General features: G+C 40.1%; 1 protein-coding gene across 3 annotated transcripts in view; it reads left to right on the top strand.

Moving 5' to 3' along the window:
* Nucleotides 1-22,673, top strand: part of LRRIQ1 (leucine rich repeats and IQ motif containing 1) — a 3,765,329-nt gene that overhangs the window by 1,494,581 nt on the left and 2,248,075 nt on the right. For all 3 annotated transcript variants that reach the window (XM_044088432.1, XM_044088431.1, XM_044088433.1), the window contains one exon: nt 712-891. In XM_044088432.1, the coding sequence (XP_043944367.1) occupies nt 712-891 (180 nt within the window). The remainder of the gene's footprint in view (nt 1-711; nt 892-22,673) is intronic.

Below are 22,673 nucleotides of genomic sequence, written 5' to 3'. Positions count from 1 at the left end.
CCAGGGAGCTCTGAACACTCAGAATTACAGAACACCACTGGCTTTTTTTAACCACAAAGTTCATCTAGTGACCCCATTCCCGCACCAACTGGGACCCATCTACTCCTCCTTCATTCCCTTAGTGGAGAGAGAGCTCTATAACTATTCAGTCCTTGTCCTGAGTAAATGCATTTTCTGTCCTTTCATTCTCCTTGGAGACAAGAGCTAGGTGTTAGGCTGTAGGCCAGTCTGCTGACTGTATTTAACCGTCTCTTTACCTAATTCTGTCTCTGTAAATGCCTGCAACTTCTGAGATCAGTGTTCACAAAGACAGCGTGTGTGAAGCCACACATGTCAACCCTCACTAATGAAGCACACTGATATACAATGCAGAAGTACTGCAGGCCATAAGGCTGCAGACATAAACTTCTGCAGATGGCAGCCAAACAGTGAGCTGGACTTCCTCTCTCCCTCCAGGATGGGTGAGCCATCATTGGCCACTTGCTCCCCTCCTACCCATGTGTCTCCTGCAGCACTCACGCCAATAAACATGGTTTGCCTGGGTCATAGTCAGGACATTATGCCTCTGTATCATAGGGTGGGGCAGAAACACCACTGACTTTGATTTTGAATTGCTGGTCAGTTATTATACAGTATTGGATACCCATTTACAAATTATGCTGCAAAAAGACATTTGTTTTAAAATTTGCCTTTAAATGTTTTTTTCTTTAGGGACACATTGCTTAGAATAACGCCAAGTCTTAAGTTTCTTAATGGCAAGTCTGCCAATTCCTCTGGAGAGATCCATATGGAAAAAAGAATCAGTGCACCGGAGGGCAGCTTCTTGGCTTTCTGTCATCGCCAGCATCAAGAGATCGAGTTAGTTCTGAAGAATCATGCTGCTGAAGTAGGGTAGGTGGTGTTTAGTTTCCTGCCCTATCTGCTGATTTTAAATGAAGTACTAAAATGTTCCTTTATGTGCGTAATTTGCTTTTCTGTCATTAACTTCCATTATTTACATTTAAAGTTCCATAAGGAAGATTTTTATCAATATATCTTCAGATTAGTCATATGGTAATCATTGCTGTTTTGTGGGAATTAAATCCCTAAAAAATTAAGATTTGTGACTGTTTTACCCTCAAGTAGGGCTAGAGGGTTTAGTGTAACATAACATAAGCATCAAGAAATGTTGATTATGTGGATTTTTCCAAGTTTAATTTCTAATTTGATAAATTAAAAAACAATTGGACTGCTTCATATTGCCATATTCATTTTCTTTGTCACCAAGATGCTGCCAAATAGGATGTTAAAAGAACATGTTTTGCAGCATCTTGGTGACATAAAGAAAATGAATATGGCAAATGCTTTAGCTAAGCACGTTTTTTAAAATAAGGGTCATTCCTTTATTTTTACAGTGTGTGTGTGTGTCAATGATTGGCAGTAGAGTTTTACATGCTGGCTTGAGTTCTCCTTTATTTTTACAGTGATATAGCTAATATTTGATGATGTAAGAGGAGGTGATTTGGTGAACAGTACAGAAGTTGCAGAGATGAAATTGATTGCTGCTTTACAAACAGACAAACCTCCAGGAATTAATGCTGTCATACCTTTAAAACCAGCCCTCAAGAAGAGGGCATTACATCATTGAGTTAATTACATTTCTTCATTTATTGGTTCCTAGCTATTTAAACTATTTAAAAATGTTGTCATTTCTTATTTTTATGTGGATCTGGTGAAGCACTAACAGTGCAAAAGCGCTTATCCATGTTTGTGTGATTTTATTCATTGAAGTTTATGTCAGTAGCCGTGGTGATTAAATTCATCTGGGTCCCCAACTCTGTTTGAATTTTGTATACTGTATTGTCAGTTCCCAAGTCTTTGCAGGCTTTAAACTATCTCTTTCGATATTACTCATCTACAAGACCATCCAGACACACAATTACTGAGAAATAAGATATGCAGTGCCTTGTTTTATCTTTCTTTGTGAGAAATATTTCAAATAATTCTAAGGTAATGAAAGATATTTGCAGGTGTAATTATGTTTTTTTTCAAGTTCTGATTTAAAGCATCAGATCTATAATTTATTATCACTGTAACCACCTGTAGTTATTAAAGTGATCTGTTGTAGTTTTTTTTGAGTGTTCCACTTTTGTTTTGTATGTGTTGCAATGTCAGTATCATTTACTGTAATGGCAACTGTAATGTATGTTTTCTTTGGTGGAATTATTTATTTCCTAACTGTAACTGTTATGACAGAGCTTCCACTTGCATTCTGAAATTGATTTTTCTGAAACTCCAGCCCCCAGCATGACGTCATGTTAAGTTAACAGTGCTAGAGTAGAGCTAGAAATATTGAATCATGTTAGGCTTCTTTCAGAGATTTGTCTTTACTTTTTCTTGACTTCAACTGTGACAGGATAAAAAAACAATGCAAATGGATTCACACTCAAATTATGCAATCTAATGAATACTGCATTGCATGTTTTACTATTTGACATAGTGTTCATAGGTTTATAGGTGTGTACTAGGCTAATGGCCTTGGAGCCTTTACAAGCCTAGCCTATAGGAGTACCCGGGCATCATGCCACCAGACCTTAGTTCCCAGTGCCTCTGTGAAGTAGAGTCACTAGAGTGATCCCCAGGGTGAATTTTCTATTTCCCATCCATTCATCAAGATTTCTCTTGAAGAGGACAAGTGAGGTGCTCTGTTTGACATGTATGAGAATTATATTCCATAGCATGGGCAATCTCTGGGTTATGAACCTGTCCCTCCAGCACTTTCTGTTGATTGTGGTGATGAGGTTGAGGTCTCTGGAGTGTGTGGTGTGGAGGGATTGGGATTTCTTTAAATGTAGCATTTATAATGGAGCTGGCTCAGACATGGCTTTGTAAGTCAAGCAGAGATCTCCTCTAAGTAGGCGATATGAGACAGAGAACACAGGTTCATACTTTTACTTTTCATGTTTGTGCAGTGTTGAAATAAGTTGTATTTGTGCATTGTTCTGGTGGCAGTCTCATGCTAGTTGCAGTTCATATTTTTATTAAATGGCAGAAAAGGTGTGTTTTGTTTCTGTGGAAATAGTTACTCATTTTGATATTGTTTTCAGAAGTCTAAGCCAAGATGTGATATTAGTTGTGCTGTGGGTTTTCACACAGACACACACACGCACACGCACACTCACTCACTTGCACAACTTTAACACAGTACTATTGCCATACTTCAAACATGGCTCCCATGTGCACATAACAGTCAGTCTCTGTGATCTACTCCCAGGGCTCCCATCATTCCATCCTCTCTCTATCACCCTTCCAATAATGTCATGAATAAGACTTTGTTCCCTAATAAGCTGCACTATATACCTGTCCTACAGTTTGTACCACATTTTCTTCAGAAATACAAAAAAAAATTCACATTACATACAGAAGAAAAGAAACAATGCACCAAAGTTCAGTCCATTGTCCATGAGCAAGTGTGTGTGTGTGTGTGTGTGTGTGTGTGTGTGTGTGTGTGTGTGCTTGTGTGCGTGCGTGCGTGTGTGTGTGTGTGTGTGTGTGTGTGTGTGTGTGTGTGTGTGTGTGTGTGTGTGTGTGTGAGACAAAGAGTGACTTAGCTTCTGAGAGTATAATTACAGTACTAATTTCATATTCAATGCTGGTTTTCAAACAAATCCATACCATTCACTAACTTCCTCCCCTTTATTCCATACACATATGCCCACTCAAAACATTAGCAAAAACAACAGTACAGCACTGTGAACATATAACAGTAAGTATGACTACAAAATGAAAGTAATGCAGTCACTAATTTAGAAAATATATGTATTTCATGCAGTAATCACCAGCAAAAGAAATTCATTATATTTTAGCAGAACCCATACTTTTCTTGATTTCCCCAATGTATTTATTTTGTGCAATTTATTTATTTATTTAATTTATTTATCTATTTATGTATCTTTTGCTTATGTTAGCTGGAAGAGTTCATCTGGATAGAAAATCCCTTTACAGTAAAGGCCCTGGGAGAAAAGCTCCACAAGATACAGAGAGAGAGAAAGAGTAACATATATACTTAGTGCGACAAATTGTTTGAGCATATGTTAATAAGAAAAAACAATGACTGACAATAGTAAGAAAACAAAAACACAAATGTATTATTATCGTAATACAGGCAATACAATCTTCTTCTTCTTCTTTTGGCTGCTCCCGTTAAGGGGTCACCACAGCAGAACAACTGTTTCCATTTCTTCCTGTCCTCTGCATCTTGCTCTGTCACACCAACCACCTGCATGTCCTCTCTCACCACATCCATAAACCTTATCTTAGGCCTCCCTCTTTTCCTGTTACCTGGCAGCTTCATCCTTAGCATCTTTTTCTCAATATACTCTGCATCCCTCCTCAGCACATGTCCAAACCAATGTAATCTTGCCTCTCTGGCTTTGTCTCCAAAACTTCCAACCTGGGCTGACCCTCTAATATACTTAATTCTAATCCTGTCCATCTGCATCACACCCAGTGCAAATCGTAGCATCTTCAACTCTGCCATGTCAAGCTCTGACTCCTGCCTTTTTGTCAGTGCCACTGTCTCCAACCCATATAACATAGCTGGTCTCACTACCCTCTTGTAGACCTTCCCTTTCACTCTTACTGGTACTCGTCTGTCACAAATCACTCCTGACACTCTTCTCCACCCACTCCATCCTGCCTGTACTCTCTTCTTCACCTCTCTTCCACACTCACCATTACTCTGAACTGTTGATCCCAAGTACTTAAACTCATCCACCTTCGCCACCTCTACTCCTTGCATCCTTATCATTCTTCCATCCTCCCTCTCATTCACACACATAAATTCTGTCTTAGTCCTGCTGACCTTCATTCCTCTTCTCTCTAGAGCATATCTCCACCTCTCCAGGGTCTCCTCCACGTGTTCCCTACTCTCACTACAGATAATTCAGATGTCAGTCATAATAAGTGTTCACACTAACGAAGTTTAGATCCACAGTATTTTATAATTGCAGGACAGTGGTAAAATGAACTTTCATAACAATGTAAAGTTGAGGAGAGTGTAGTACAGTGTATGTGGCCAAGAAAACATAACATAGGATAAGACAGAATATTACTGGCCAGATTATCATTTTAGTGTAAGATTTCACTACTGTATGGAGCCTCATCATCATCAGTATTGCTATCATTTATCTCATCGATCAAGTCTCTGAAAGAAGCCTATTGTTGCTTCTAGCACTGTTAGCCTAATATGACATCATGGGGGGGCAGTGTTTCATAAAAATACATTTTAGAATGCTTGCCAGTGGAAGCTCTGTCTTGACAGTTTCAGTCAGAGCACAAAATAATTTTCACGAGCAGACTAACCACACTGTTAGCCAGGATCCAAAACTAAGTGCAGAAAAAAAGCACAAGTGTGGAAACACAGCAGTCACAATTCAAAGTATCCAAAGATAAAGTAGCAGCAGGTAAAATAAATACAAGTTTAATGCATATACAAACTGATAAGCACTTTCGCTATGGAATCGTAGCTTCTTCAGATCAGGCTATTTCATACTATTTTCCCAGATTCTCCCAAACAAAAAAAAAGGCTTCCCAACATTCCATCCAGTGAGAGGGAAGCAGCAGCTCAAGAAATTTAAAAGCTGCTGGATTGGAGAGTCATCCAGGAGGTTCCACCAGATTAGAATGGGTTTGGAACTTACTCAAGATTCCTTTTAGTGCCCAAGAAAACCAGGGATCTGAGACCAATTCTGGATCTAAGCAAACTTGAATCAGTTTGTGAAAAAATCTGAATGGTTATGGTTCAGTCCATTCTACAATTTCTGTACTCCATCGGTCTTCAAGATGCATACTATTGCATCAAAATAAACTGATGATCTCGAAGATTTCTGCGCCTTCGAATTTGGATCATTCACTATCAGTTCAGAGGCCTGCCCTTTGGTCTCACCCAGGGTGTTTACCAAATGTATGCCAGTGGTGGCAGCTCACTTGAGATTGCTTGGATTCTGAGTGTTTCCATATCTAGATGAATGGCTCCTCACCACCCCAACCAAGCATATTCTAGAGAAATCCAGTGACTGCTTGCTCCAGTTATGTCACTCTCTAGGTATCTCAATCAACATCTGCAAGTCTTCTCTACAACCTTTTCAGACCCTGGAGTTCATAGGTTCTCAGTTGAACACAGTCAGTCATGTAGCCTCTTGTCCACCACAGTGAGTAAAGACCATCAGTTGTCAAGTGGAGCAGATTATCGCACACCATTCTCTGCCATTCTGAATTCTTCTTCAGGCCCTAGTGTCAATGGCAGCAGCCATAGCCTTAGTTCCCATGGCCCATTTTCATATGCATGTTCTTAATTGGACTATAGCTGTCCAGTGGTCAATTCCTCACTATCCCTTGTCCTTACCAGTTAAACTCACTTACATATACACAGACCATCTACGTTGGTGGATTCATTCAGACAAATTTTCCCAAGGCTGTCCTCTTGCACTTTCGCCCCCATTAGCCACAGTAACCATAGACTCCTCTGAACTGGGTGGGGGGGGGGGGGCATTTCTTGGGATGGATAGTTTAAGACATGTGGTCCCCAGAAGAGACCAATTCATGCATCATTTTCCTAGAGATGAAAATTGTCCTCCTAGCATTGCAGGCCTTCCAGGATACTATTCCTCTTGGGATGATTGTGATTCAAACCAGTAACATGTCTGTGCTTTGATGCATCAACAAACCAGGGGGACCTGATCTCATCCCCTTTGTCGAGAGGCAGTGAGAGCATGGCAGTTAGCAAGCTCCTACAGCCACTTTCTTACGGCAATGCACATAACAGGGAAATCCAATGTGTTAGCAGGCAAGCTCAGCAGGTCCATTCTGTTGCCTTACAAATGGTCTCTGAATCAGTCAATGGCAGAGATAATTTTTCATCAATGGGGTCAACCGTGCAGCAGTCTTTTTGCTTCTCCCCCCAACAACAAGTGCAGCAGGTTCTTTGCACTAATCTCCCCTTCATGGGGAGTCACCGAGAGATGCTGTAGTCCATGCTTGGCCATACAGTCTCCTTCACGCTTACTCTCCCGATACCTCTAATTCCGAAATTTGTACAGAAGACACATCAGGTGAAGAGCAGCATAATCCTCATTACTCCCTTTTGGCCTTGTCAAGTGTGGTTCCCCTTCCTATGGTCTCGCCTTTGCTATCCACCTTGGATACTGGACCCCAGTCCAGACCTTCTCATTCATCCCACAGGAATGCATCATCTGGACATTACATGCCTCAAGTTAACTATATGATTTCTTCAGTTCCACTTATAGTTAGACAGCCCAGGCTTTCCTCCCCAGTCTGACAAATACTTCTGTCTTCCCACAAGGCCTTTACCAGGAAGATCTATAAAAGTAAATGGAAAAGATTCTCTATTTGGGCTCTACAGAGAGAATTGGACCCCTTTACTGCTCCTACTTCTATTGTCTTAGAGTTTTTAGCATCTGCTTTTCAATAAGGAGCTAGTTTCTCTACTATCAAAGTGCAGTTGGCAGCCATATTTAATTTTCACTTAGGCAAAAATGCTTCCTCATTAGCTTCTTCAAAATTGTGCAAGGCTTTTTTCAAAGATACTTTCTTGCTTACTTCCCGAGTGAAGGACCCCACCCGTCCCTGGGATTTGTCAGTGGTGCTGCAAGAGTTAACTCAGAAACCCTTTGAACCATTAGCTACATCTGATTTAATTTTTTTATGCTGGAAAGCTGCCTTTCTAGTGGCCATTACATCTGATAGATGAGTTTACGAACTCCAGGCTGTCTCTTCCAAATCCCCTTATTTTTCACAAAGACAGGGTTACCTTATGGACCCATCCATCTTTTTTGCCAAAAATAGCCTCTGAAATGAATATTAATCAAGTCATTAATTTGCCTGTTTTCTTTCCCAGCTTTGCTAACAAAGGAGAATACTGTGCTCCATCTTTTGGATGTACATAGGCAACTATGTTTTTATCTCTGTAGAATAAAAGATTTAAAAAGTCAGTACAATTATTTGTCTCTTTCTCCCCAACCAAATTGGGCTCACCAGTTTCAAAAATTATGTTAGCCAAATGACTTACTGATTGCATTTCTTTTGTCAACAAGGCCTGTCCCTAACCCAGGCCTCCTTAAAGCACACTTCACCAGGTCCATGGCTACATCTTCTTCTTTTTCATCTAGAACTTCTGTTAATGACATTTGTGCAGCAGCTACCTGGTCTATTGCTCATACCTTTATTGCTCATTACAAATTGGATTTGACTTCCAGGAGCAGGGCTGACTTTGGTGCTGCTGTACTCTGGAATATCCTTCCATAAGGGCCACCCAAGGTCCATGTAGATGGGCACTCTGTCCCAATAATTGAGGAACAAATGAAAAGGACAACATCAGATATTAAAGTTATGTACTCACCATAACTATGCATCTGCATTTTCCATTTTCATTCTTTTTCAACTCCCCACCCTCCATCCCCCTTCCTATTAACTCCTGGAGTGACCTTATAGTTATTGTTAAATCTTCTGTTCCAGATTTGAGCCTCAGTTCTGCTACTACTTCTCTTACTTTGTCTTAACCTAGGGGGTAGTTCTTCCTATGTCTTATAAGGCTAGGGTTACCATTGGTCCCTCTTTGCGAGAGACATTCCCACTTTGGATACGGTCCCTCTTTGCGAGGGACATTCCCACTTTGGGCAGTTGTGTCCTGCGAAACAACCTAAAAATTGCCAAATGTCTTGAGATTTTAAGACAAAATATATTTCTTAAGTTTTCTTTAATAGTTGCATAATACAGTTGTTTTGTATCTGGAACACATAAATATTATATAGAATAGCATAAGTAACTCAACTACTCTAAAAATAAGTTTTTATTTTGGCAAAAAAGTCAAGTTCTGTCCTTTGCAGTGGTCGTGTGTATGTTTTGTCCTGCAAAACCTGACATATCTATAAAAAATGTCCCACTTTGGGCATTTGAAAAGGTGGCAACCCTATATAAGGCAGCAGACTCAATCTGAAGTATATCAGGTTGACTGGGGCATTGTGGGTAGAGCTCGAGAGTTGGATGCGAGAGTCTAGTAAATACAGCTGAGTCAGCTCCAAGGTTGGATCTGATACCCAATAATTGAGGAAGAATAAAAATGTACAACACAGGTGCATACTTATGACGAGTACATAACTTTGATTTTCAACCACAGAACAAGTAAAGATTTTGTTAAAAAGGGAAGGAAGCCCAGAAAAGAAGTCATGCATAGTAGTTTGTACAATTCCTGCATGTCATAAAATGTTAATGGACCATTCCCCTTGCCATCCACAGCCTGAACTTGCAGGTCTGTGAATTTATGTGAGTACCAATGCATCTCCAATTTCCAGCATTAGATTACCACCTGTTTATGTGGGAATACTTTATAAATGAGACTTTATGAAGCTAACTCTGCAACACCCACACTAAACCATTTCTGTGATATTTAGACCTTCTTTAATGCCTGCTACTTCATCTTCAAAGAAAATATTCACAATCTGGTTCTTCTTTAGAGAATAAATAGTTCAGCAATGAAACAAAACATATCTATTATTACAGATACATATCTCTTTGACCAGCACTTACTATTGTGTGTATTCCACCCGTCTCAAAGAAGATGACACTGTTAGGGAAGCCATTGATATCTCATTTTGAAAAAAAAAAGAGACATAAGTTACTGAAGTGAAAGGAATCCCAAACTTAGTTCTATACTTTCCCAATTCCAAGACCTTACCATACTACTAAGGGCAAAGGCTCTCATATCCCTTTCATGGAAAATAGGTCATGTGGGGCACTTTTGCATAGATTGGATCTCTGCATGAACTTAATTACAGATAAAGTTACTATTTCTTTCATGCCATCCTATATTGAAAACCGGTGGCGATGCCTTACCTCAAGGTAAAGAATACAGCATGATGGGCACATATGACAATCGGTATTCTGTATCGTTTCCCCTTCTGCCTGCTGCCATCAAGCCCTCCCCAAATGGACTGTAGCCCAGTTGTTCTTTATAGTTAGGAACGTAACAGTCCCCTAGAGTGAGAGCCACTGGGGACACCATCATCTATGCAACCATTGTGGAGTTTGTGCTCCTGAAGGCATCGTGGTAGTGAGAACTTTGGTATTAGCCTACCCCTTCCCTGTTGGTGATGTGGGCACAAGTGCCACCACAAGACCCACCTACATCACAGTGTCATATGCTTGCATGCATTTCACATACTGAAGACAAGGGCTGCTATCGCCAGCTTCAATATTCATGCCCACCATGCGTTATTCTGGCCACCACTCATAACCTGCTTTTATCCTCTGACCAAGGCCTGGTCATTTCATGGAACAGTAGACATATCTGGACCAAGGTCCACAACCTTCCTCCTAAGATGGACACATCTGTCCTCAGTTCTCTGCATCATCAAGTGCCCGAGCCATTACTTCAACCTGAAATACCTCAGTTATAGCCAAGGCTTTATCCCTCTATACCACAGCATAGTATATAATTTCATTGGAGGTCAGGCCACTGAACTACCTGACTCACATGGCACATTACTAAAACACCAGGTAGAGGTTATCTGTATAATTACTTCTTGACAAGGATACCATGGCAAAGGTAATGAAACTTATTTTACTGTTGATGTAATTGTCATGCATATTACAAAATATGCAGATGATACTGTGAATACATACATGAGATCAGCAACATCTATAAGAAAGTATGATGGGTTCAGGACACAGTCCTTGCTGCAGGATATGAGCATTGAGATTTTGGTTGCCTATTTGCTTTATGATAGCTTGTCTCAGCAGTTAACTGATAGTGTCCTGAATGAACTGAAAAAAAAAACATAGAAAGCCACGACTGCTGTGAAAGAGAGTTCACACTACATTCCGTGGTATATCAGGAAATAGTAGAGCACACTGGAGAAGGGGCAGGATAATAAGCAGCAATATAAAATACCACCAAAAAAGATTTAGCCTTCCAATTGTAGATTCAGATGACATTCATTTCCATCATAGAGAGGGATAGTTTTCAAATTATGTGAAAAGATTTACAGAATTTTCCTATGTGTCTGTCCAGGACCATGTTCTTATATTCTACCTTAAACAGACTGTTTTATTTCCACCTGTCCTTCATCACCTGCTGTTCCTGGGTGTGACTTCAGGCTTTTCTTAATTTTTTTTTTGTGTCTGGATCTTCTTATTAGTTTTCAAACTGTCCACTGCATCAAGAGTGTTCACAAAGTGTCTTAACTCCAGTTGTAGCTCATTGCAGGCTACAGGGTATCCAAATTTATCCACGTTTAAATGACTTGTTTATCTTTGCAGAGTCCTTTTCAAAGTGTCAGGAATCTCTTTTTGGTGAGAGATCTTGTACATAAACTAGGATTCCAAGAGAACATTTCTACAGTCATTCTTGACTCCTTCTCACAGGACTGTGTTTGTGGGTTGTCGGCTAGACACCATAGTTCAAAGAGCTTTTCTTCCACACAAAAAAGTAGACCTATGCCTAGATATATTTCTAGGTTTTCCACTCAGACATTGGTCATTTTGGGTCTTGTGGCTTCTGTAATTCTCATAATACCCCCAGCAAGACTCCACATAATAAGAATACAGTGGTATAAGAAGTCTCTTTAGTCCCAACACAAACACCCTTTGCTTTTTCAGATCCCTGTACTGGGGTTTGTCAGAAGAGAAATCACTTGGTGGAGACAACAAATGTCCCTAAATCTAGGTCTCCCCTTCTTCCTCCCTCCCTGTTCCAAATCAGTCAGTCACCACAGATGCCTCAGACTTTTCTTGGGGAGCAGTTTCAGGAGGATTAAAAGTGCAAGGTTTGTGGTGCAAGAACATAAATATAAAAGAGATGCTTGCCCTGATCAAAGCACTCAACTCTCGGAATCATCTTTGGTTCCTGGGACTTCTTCAAGTTGTTACAAATAATACCATAATCATGTGATACATCAACAGTCAAGGGGGGACCAGGTCATACCCCCTCTGGAGATTAGCCATGTTGGTTTGAGATATAGCTCCACAGCAAGTCTCAGTCATCCCACTTTCCATCATAGCAAAAGTGTTTGGCAGGCAAACTGAGCAGGACAAGTGCAGACCCTCATGAATGGAAACTAGATCAGGGACTTCCATTTGTGAGGAGTTCCTAAAGTAGACCTCTTTGTCTCCCCTCTGAACAATCAGCTGACAAGATTCTGTATCAGGACTCCATGCAAGAAGGCCTGGAAAAACAGATGCCTTTTCTTTTCCTTGGACTGCAATGTTCCTGTATGATTTTCTCAAGATTCAGAAGGAATCACCCAGGATCATTGTAGTGACTCCTTTCTGGCCCAGGCAACTGCTCTCCCTTCTTTTGGATATGACCAGGGACAATTACCACAAGTTTTCTCACAGGCTGGAATTACTCACTCATGAACAAGGATGCTTGATTCACTCCCACACCAATCAGCATCAGTTTACTGCCTGGGTAACAAGGTCTTAATTCCTTTTGGGTACCTGTTTATTGAGGAACTGCAGCGGGTACTAATGGAAGAAAAAAAAAGCCTGTAATAGAAAATCATATATTAACAAATGGAAAAGGTTTTCTAGTTGGTGCCAACAAAAACATTCAGGGTTAGTTGTTCTTTGCAATATTTGTATGAGTTAACTATCTTATGGCCTTTCTTACTTCTCATCTAGGTTCATTTATCATCCATTTCAGTATGTCTGCTCATGGATCCTCTTTCAATGCATTCTCTTGTCAAAATGTTATTGTAAGGGGTTTTGCATATGAGGCCTCCAAGGAAACCAGTAGCCCCTCCTTGGGATCTTAAGTTTGTGTTAGAGATGCTAACACTTGCTCCATTTGAACTAGATAAACTGGCTGACTTGAGGTTCTTAACATGGAAAATAGTTTTACTGATTGGTCTGACCTCTGCAAGAAGGGTTTCTGAATTGCATGCTCTTATGGTGAGTCAACCCTATCTCATTTTCAACAGTGATTGTTTCTTTGAGAACTAATCCTTCTTGTTTGCCTAAAGTGGTATTCAAGTTTACTTCAAGCCACACTATCCATCTGCCCATTTTCTTTTCTGAACCCAAAAATGAGGGAGAAAGGATACTCCATACATTGGATGTCCACAGGCAACTTGGGTACTATATTGACAGAACTAAATATTTCATGTCTTCTGATCAGTTGTTCAGTTCTTGTGAATGTAATAAAGGATAACCTGTGTCATAACAGACTATTTCCAAATAGTTATCTAAGGCTAGACCACAACAAAACTGCTCCAAGCAGGATTTAGGCCCACTGTACCAGGGCCTTGGCTTCCTCTTTGACTTTTTGGAAAGGGTTGGATTCTAGAAGTATTTTAGAAGCTGCAACTTGGTCCTCTGTGCATACTTTGACAAAGCCCTATAAGCTTGATTCCTACTCTAAGTCTAGATAAGACTTTGCAAGTTGTGCTGTCTTCAAACAGATACAGTCATAAGATACATGGATACTTATGTGGACAACTGTTTGATATTCAATCACAATGTTTTTACCACAGTCAGAAAATCCTTGTGTATAGCCAGTTAATTTCTAAGGGAGTATTTTCAGTATTCACAAGAAGTCTTCTTAATACTGTACCCTATCTTTATCAGACTCCTTATGAATACAATACTCCCTTTAGCATATAGAAATCTAAGCATGGATTACCCAACTGCAAAGGCCTTAATGATTTTAACAAAAAATATTAAAGGCCTTAAATCCTTCAAATATCCCAGTAAATTATCATAATTCACCTTACACTCAGTTGCCTACAGGCTCCTCTGAGGTGACCTGTGTCTTTTTGAGCAAGATCCAGTTCTATTTAATCTCCTTTTTCCTTCACAAAACTAGTGATTCTACAAACACCTGTACTATGAACCTAAATTTACACCAGCAAACAAAGAAGACTTGTTGGGGGGTTTAGGTACCTAATGCAATGTGTTCCTAGCCTATGGAATAAATTACCACTGCAGGTCAAGCAAAGTGCTACTTTGTCATTAAGGCTATTCTTGATGATTGGATGGGTAGAAATAAATTTACACAAGCATGATCATAGATAGTTCTGCTTGATTTGGAAGGTGGGCACTATTAAGTACTCTTAAAAGGTGGCACACACTCTTAAGCATGTCTCCCTAAAGTTGTATATAGCTAGGCTGCCTATGGATTGCCTAGTATTGTTCCTAAAAAATTATCTGTTTGTAGAAAGTGTTCTTATTATATTTGTCAAGACCTGAGTAACATCTGTATAGTATCCTTTGATGTTTAGAGGAATTTGGGTCATTTTCAGAATATAAGATTAATAAAACTAAGACTAGGGTAGTGGCTTTCCATTATGAATCATCCATGCACTAAATGTTTATGGGAGATGACTCATTAAGAATCCAGGAGTTTGGTTGGGTAAATCTGTACAAGATTTGGTTTATAAGATGTATGGTGAATTAATGAAACAATTGAAAATGGATTTTAGATTATGAAAATTGTGAAGCTGGAGATCTGATGTTATCTGGTTTTGTTTGACTCAACCTTCAGATTATTGGATCTGACCTTTATGCTTTTCAGAAGCTCTGGATTTAGGGCTCTGACTCCTCCCCTTCCTATATGACCTTGAATACTTCAGATATTGTTTGCCACTTGTTTCAGCAGGACATGGTTTTCAAGGGCTCTTATTAGTCAGGAGATAACGGGTAATTTTTTTCTATACTGACTACTGTTTATCTTATTATTCACTAGCTCCCTTTCTACTGTAGACCCTATTTTGTACTGTATTTCTTATTTCCTCCCCTCAAAAAAAAAAAAAAAAAAAAAAACTTTTTCTTTATAACTAGTTTCCTAGTTTATAGCTCTTGAGTTTTGTGAAATAGCAGAATTGGTTGTGTGGGAAAGTGTTGGATAGTTTGGACTTAGTTGCTAACTTTAATTCTCTTCCATTATGTTGGACACGGCCGCCAGTTTTAAAAAGTGTTTGCCTTACAGCCACAAAATTTGTCTGCAAGACCCTCACTCCTTGTGTATGTATTGCCTGCAGGTGGCAGACTTGGACACTGATTGCGAGGCATGTGCCCCTTTTGGCCCCAGAGCACTTCAAGGTCATAGGAACAATTTTGTCCTATAGGGCCTTCTTCATGCCCAAGTGGAGAATTTGCCTCTGACTTCTTTAGTGGTCTTTTCTCCTGCAAAGAAATAGGATAGAACCAAACCTCTCAAGGAAAAGGAAAATGAAATGAAAAATCTAGAGAATGAGAGAGAGAAGGATTCAGGAAAAAATAATAGAAAGACCCAGAAAATGGTCAGTGGATCCTACAGATTCCCTTGGTCTGACACTAAAAACACCTAAGCTTTCAGATCCAGAGACAATTCAGATCTGATTTCTGAAGCATCCCCCCCAAAATTTCTCCCTAGTTCCAGTGAGTCCCAGGCTTCATTTCCTTTCCTGCAGGAGAGGTGTTTGCCTTGGCCATCATCTGGGGCTTCGTCTCTTAGTCCTACCATTTATCAAGGAGTGTCACAGAAGAGGACATCAACAGGATGATGTGGAGGTTTCTTCGTACACAGATCCAGCTGAAGTCCTCCCAGTGCTGACTTCTTTTGGTACCCCTGGTATGGTCACTTCTGCCCATTTGGTTTCTCCCATTCTAGTCTGACCTTTAGATCTGAAGCCCATGGAGCCAAGCCTTCCTGCCAGAGAAGCGACGTTGGAGTCGACAGCCTTTTTGACTTTGACTTTAACATTGTCAGATCGGGATAAGTCTCTCAGCTGAAGCCTCACAGCTGATGCTTGAGGGACATTTTTGTCCCTGAATTTTTGGATCTGTCGCTTCCCCTCAGTGCCTTAGTGCTTGATAGCTTGATACCATTGTCGGCCTTGAAAATGGTGAGGGTTGGAGACAAGGGTGTCCCTCTTGTCCCTTTTTTTGGATTGGAGGAGCTCATCTTTGGTTCTGATAGTATCTATAGCTTCCAAGGTATTTGAAAGGATTCTATCCAGACCAAGAGAAGTGTCTCTGCCATGTCCAGCTCTGTCCCAATTCCAGTGGATCCATTACCCAAATCTGTTTATCCTGGTCAACTAAGACAGTCAGCTTCTTTCAGTCTTGGAGGTGCTCACCACATGTATTTCTAGTCTGATTCTGAACCTTCCCCAGAAGTCCAAAAGGGACAGGTACCAAAGAAGCAGTCTTGTGAAAGGAGACATTGGATGACTCTATGGAATCAGTCACTGAAGACACAGACTTTGATGAAGGAAAACAGTCCCCATGATCACCTCTAGAAGACTTCACCTTTGGTGACATTATTGAATTGATGAAGCAGTGAGAGGGTTGGTCCTCTGAATTGCCCTCTCCTGAGAAGTTTGTGTTTGTCAAGTGTTTTGTGGCTAGCTGTTCTAGCTCTTGGGTGGTGCTGCTTGCTGGTGACCTTATAGACCTAGTTTTGCAGGGGGGTGTGGATGGAACCTGATGCCCGACAAGATTTTAGTAGGCCCTAGGAATAGAAAACATTGGAGCTAGGATCCCACAGTGGATGCCATGGTTGTTGTGGAAGCCACAAAAAAGGAGCATTTCAAAGACAGCTTATCTGTCCTTCCCCCAGTATTTAGCCTGGAGCTTTGGCCAGATTTGGAAAATAACTGTTTTCAACATACCCCAGCACCCAAGGGCACCAGGAACAACATGAGGGGATGACAATGGGGGAGGAACAACAACTAGAACAAGCCATTGTATCTTTATTTAATAATGAAGGTAGTTCAGAAAATAGTGAAAATATTAAAGAATTATTTTGAAGGAAATTGTTGTGTTCACAAGGATTTAACATCTTTAACTGCACCGAAACACAGATTAATAAGACACATTTTCCCTTTTTAAGAAAAGTGACAAGTTTGTTCCTTGTTTTAAAGTTACTTTACCAGACAGTTTGACTGAAACTAAACTATACTCTATAAAATTAAATTTTCAGTTTATGTTTCAAGAACAGAGAGACTTGAGGTTTATAAATGGGGGAGGGAGCAACTTGTTTAAACAGAAGAGCACTTTTACCCCCCCCCCGTGATTCACCCCACTATTACAGCATATGAACACATTTATTCCAAAGAAATGTATGCTTTGTTAACTAAAAGAAAAAGGAAATTATACAACCTATCAAAACAAGAAACTGATATTTTGAGATAGTTAAGAACTGATAATACATTCAGAATTATGAAACCAGACAAAGGGGGTGGGGTTAGTTTTAGTTGATAACATAGATTATAGCACACGTGCTGGAGATACTCTATGACACAAATACATAGAGGCGTCCTACAATGAAGTCATGATAGCTCATAGAAAAATGCAGTTGTTTCTGGAAGATGCATTGTTTCAAGGAGTGATTTTGGAACAACTATTTGATTTTCTTAGGAATGAACATCCAGTAATTCCACAAGCTTTTGGAATTCCAAAAGTTCACAAAGATGTTTTGAATCTCCCTTATAGGGTGATTATTGGAGCTCAAGGGAGTACTTCTTACCTCCTTGATGTATTTATATACAGGTTATTTAAAAACACATTTTTTTCTATTGAATTTATATGGAAAGATTCATGGGATTTCCGATCCAGAATTAAACAAGAAATGTTCAGTGATGCATGTTTTTTCTCAACTTTTGATGTGGTGGACCTTTTTACATCTGTTCCCCACAATGAGGGGCTTGAACATTTTAGGGAAGCCATAAGAGAGCTTACTAGTTTAAGCAACAATATGGTAAACTTTGCAGCTGAAATTATGGAATTAATACTGGATAATAACTATTTTATTTTTGAATACCTTCTTTAAACAGATAAAGAGTGTGGCTATGGGGGCCAGTTGTGCCCCCATTTATGCCAACCTGGTAATGTAAAGTTGGGAACGTAAAAACATTTTTATTCTTAGATTTCAAAATAAGTGGGTTATATACCTACGTTTTCTGGACAACATTTTTATTGTGTGGAAGGACAATTTGACTGACATGAATGAATTTAGGGATTATTTGAAAAATATTTCCAGTTGCCTTAAATTTACAAATTCCTTCTCGGATTCTGTTATTAACTTCCTGGATGTCACTTTAGCTAAGGATCTTGTAAATCATTCTTTTGTTTCCAAAATATTTAGGAAGGAAACCTTTTCAAATAATTATTTGGATTACCAGAGCCACCACCCCAAACACACAAAAAAGAATATTTTTAAGGGCCAGTTAGTAAGGGCAGTCCGTATGGGTTCTAGTTGGGAGATTTTCAAGAATGAAATGTTTAACATTATTTCATGTTTTTTGGAAAGAGGCTACCCTAGAGACTTAATATTGAACACTAGCCTTTGAGGTAGCACATGAATGAGGTGCAAGATTTAAACCTAGTCTAGGTATAGGTAAAGAAAATGCTAATTTGTTTTAAACCACAAGGAGATTTTACCATATGGTGAAGGTTTCAAAGATATCAAGGACATTATGAAGAGAAACTGGGTAATTTTTACTACTAATAGTGACCTGTTAAGAGCATTAGGTGGACAGCCACAATTTGTGTACAAGATGGGGGAAAACTTAAAATATTTGTTTGAACACCCTACCCACATTCAAACATTAAACAACAGGGGCACTAGTAAATGTGCACAATGTATATTTGTGAAGGACCATTGTGTGTTTTACCTTCTATCACGAAACCTATTATATTTCATCAAGGTAATTGTGCTACAAAAGGACTAGTATACTTCCTGCAATTTTTACTATGTTGGTAAAACAGAAAGATCATTGAGAAAATGCATCTATGAACATACTTGTGCTATTAGGAGTCGTAACGAAAATAATGCATTATAAACATTCAGTTAAATGCAGGCAGTTGCATATCCACAGCTAGTGGGATTTGGATTTATTGGCCTGAAATTGTCCAGTAAAACGACAAAGTCATGGATATTCATAATCGCCAATGAGCTGAAACACCTGATGTTCATGAAGATCATTTGCATATATCCCATGTGCCTCTGATACAAGAGGTTTGAGAGGTCACTCATTGGAAGTTCTAGCTTGGCTGGAGTTTTCATTTAGTTTTTTAAGTTCAAGTTTGGAATTTTGGAAGTTATCCAAAAGACCACTAGAGGGGGATGGTGGAAACTTCAAATAGAATGTAGTGATCTCAAATCATCATCGTCTTCTTTCGGCTGTTCCCATTAGGGGTCGCCACAGCAGATCACCTATTTCCATTTCTTCCTGTCCTCTGCATCTTGTTCTGTCACACCAACCACCTGCATGTCCTCTCTCACCACATCCATAAACCTTATCTTAGGCCTTCCTCTTTTCCTGTTACCTGGTAGCTTCATCCTTAGCATCTTTTTCCCAATATACTCAGCATCCCTCCTCAGCACATGTCCAAACCAGGGTAATCTTGCCTCTCTGGCTTTGTCTCCAAACCTTCCAACCTGGGCTGACCCTCTAATATACTTATTCCTAATCCTGTCCACCCTCGTCACACCCAGTGCAAATCTTAACATCTTTAACTCTGCCACATCCAGCTCAAACGCCTGCCTTTTTGTCAATGCCACTGTCTCCAACCCATATAACATAGCTGGTCTCACTACCCTCTTGTAGACCTTCCCTTTCACTCTTACAGGTACTAGTCTGTCACAAATCGCTCCTGACACTCTTCTCCACCCACTCCATTCTGCCTGTACTCTCTTCTTCACCTTTCTTCCACACTCACCGTTACTCTGAACTATTGACCGCAAGTATTTAAAGTCATCCATCTTCACCACCTGTACTCCTTGCATCCTCACCATTCCTCTATCCTCTCTCTCATTCACACACATATATTCTGTCTTAGTCCTGCTGACCTTCATTCCTCTTCTCTTTAGAGCATATCTCCATCTCTCCAGGGTCTCCTCCACCTGTTCCCTACTCTCACTACAGATCACAATGTCATTTGCAAATATCATAGTCCACGGGGACTCCTGTCTGATCTCCTCTGTCAACCTGTCCATCACCATTGCAAATAAGAAAGGGCTCAGAGCTGATCCTTGATGTAACCCTACCTCCACCTTAAACGCATCCATCACTCCCACCGCAGACCTCACCGCTGTCATGCTACCCTCGTACATATCCTGTACCACTCTTACATACTTCTCTGACACTCCTGACTTCCTCATGCAATACCACAACTCCTCTCTAGGCACCCTGTCATATGCTTTTTCTAAGTCTACAAAAACACAATGCAACTCTTTCTGACATTCTCTGTACTTCTCCATCAACACTCTCAGAGCAAACATCGCATCTGTAGTGCTCTTTCCCGGCATGAAACCATACTGCTGATTACTAATCATCACGTCCTTTCTTAACCTAGCTTCCACTACTCTTTCCCATAACTTCATGCTGTGACTGATCAGTTTAATCCCTCTGTAGTTACTACAGCTCTGCACATCACCCCTATGTGACTGTAGAACCAGGCATTAATGAAAACATTTCATTTTTACCAATATTAAAAACAAAGGCTTTGGTTATATAGATATGGTTCTGCCTTATGAAAATAATTTTTATGGAACTGTATGTTTTTCTTCAAGGTTTTTTCTTCAGGTTTTTAAAAAAATGTCTTATTTCTTTAAATGTGTTTAATTGTTTGATTAATAGTATTATATAACCATAGGCATGTGCTTATGGTTTATTCTAATGAAGTCTCAGAACTTTCAGTGACGAAAGCGCTAAATAAACTGGAAGCTATTTTGTATCCTGTTGGAAGTTTGGTGTTCCTTTTTGTTATGCTATGTAATTGGACTGGCTTACAGTTCAGGTGCAGCCACAGGTAGCTCAGTATTTATTCATAAGATATGGAAAATAGACATATGCTTCAGTGACATTTGCAGTCAGAGTGCTGAGTTACCTCTTCCTTGTGACACGTTTTCAGAGGGACTTGAAGGAGCTGACCAAGTCCCTCTTGGGAAACTTACCTGCAGACATCCAGAAATCAGTGGAGTCCCATTTATCCACCCTCCAATCTATGTTGACCTTATCCATGTATCTGCTTTCCAATACAGCTGACTGTGTGGCTAGAGTGGCAGGCATCTGCATTGCTGTCTGCTGATATGCCTGGATGCACCTGTGTGATTTTGAAGAAGGCTTTGTGATGTCCTTCATCAACTCTGCTTTCAGTGTTTCGACTTTGTCCAGGCTGAAAGGCTGCAGAAATACCTCACTAAATGAATCACAGGCCTAAAGCAGATGCCCTATGCTGACCGCCTTAAAAACTCCAGCTATACTCTGTGGCATATCGTCTACTCAGAGGCGATCTCTGCTTAACATACAAGGCCATGTCAAACCCAGAGCTGTTGGACATGCAGCACTTAAAGAAATCCCAATCCCTCAGAGCTACACGCTATTGCATCACAATAAACAAAACATGCTGGAGGGATTGGTTCCTGACCCAGAGATTCCCCAGACTCTGGAATAGACTGTCCATACATGTCAAGCAGAGCACCTCTTTGGCCCTCTTCAAAAGTAACCTTGTCGATTGGATGGGAGAAAGGAAATTCACCCCGGGGGATCACATCAGTCATCCTGTTAGATAGGGGTCCAGGGAAGTAAATAGTGTGGGAAGAAATAGCCAGGGAATTGTTATTGCTAGGCTTGTATAGGCCCCTAGGGCCTTTAGCCTAGTTCCAACCTATGAAACCTATGAAGATGAAAGCAGTCCTCACCAGGAGCAAGCAAGGAAGCAAGAACCTTCACAGGGTAAACACCAAGGGATGTTGTAGTCCACAATTTGCCCCCAGGTCTCTTTTATTTTATGCCTTTCCTCCTATTCCTCTCATAACAAAATTTCTTCAGAAAACCAGAAAGTGCAAAAGCCGGAGTTATCCTCATTGCCCCCTTTTGGCCCTGCTAAGTTTCGTTTTCGTTCCTCTGGCCTCATCTATTAAATCCATTTTGGGTGTTGGATCCTCTTCCAAATCTTTGAACCACCTGTTTATTCAGTCAGCCTCACTGAGACCAAAAAACCCTAAAATTAACTGTACTGTTCCACAAATTCTAACTGTGGGCAGAGTTGATGGGATTTCTGCCCTGGTACGCCACATTTTGTCTTCTTCACAGAAACCAAATACCAGAAATGTTTATCTCGACAAACAGAGGTTTACCATATGGGCTTTTTCCAAAGGGTTCAATCCCTTTTCACCCTTCTTCCTTCCATTCGGGATTTCTTGTCAGAGCTTTTTCAAAAAAGGATCTAGCTTTTCAACCATGACGGTACAGTTAGCAGCCATTTTCAGTTTTCACTCTGGGTAAACCCAGACTTATTGCTTTTCTAAACATTTCAGAAGCCTTTCTGAAAAGAATATTCATTTTAAGACCACATAAAATGGATCCAGCTGCTCCTTGGCATATTAGTATCACAGTTTAGGCTTTGATACAAGCTCTTTTTGAGCCTGCCGCTAAAGTAGATTTAAAATATCTTTCTTGGAAAACCCTCTTTTTGGTGGCTGCCACATCCGCAAAGGGGATCTTAGAGTTGCAGGCCTTAACCCATAAGCCTCCATATCTGTTTTCATCAGGCCCGTGTGTCATTGAGAACAAATCCTAATTTTTCCCAAAGATGGCATCTAAAGCAAAGCAGACCTTAATCAGACTACAAATCTCTCAGTGTTCTTCCCAAGGCTTTCTAACAGAAGAGAGTACATTCTACACTTA

Source organism: Protopterus annectens, chromosome 11.part0, assembly GCF_019279795.1.
Source record: "Protopterus annectens isolate FY-2018-M chromosome 11.part0, PAN1.0, whole genome shotgun sequence".
Classification (NCBI taxonomy): Eukaryota; Metazoa; Chordata; order Ceratodontiformes; family Protopteridae; genus Protopterus; species Protopterus annectens.
Note: the sequence above shows the minus strand (reverse complement) of the source record. Positions and strands in the feature narration are given on the sequence as shown.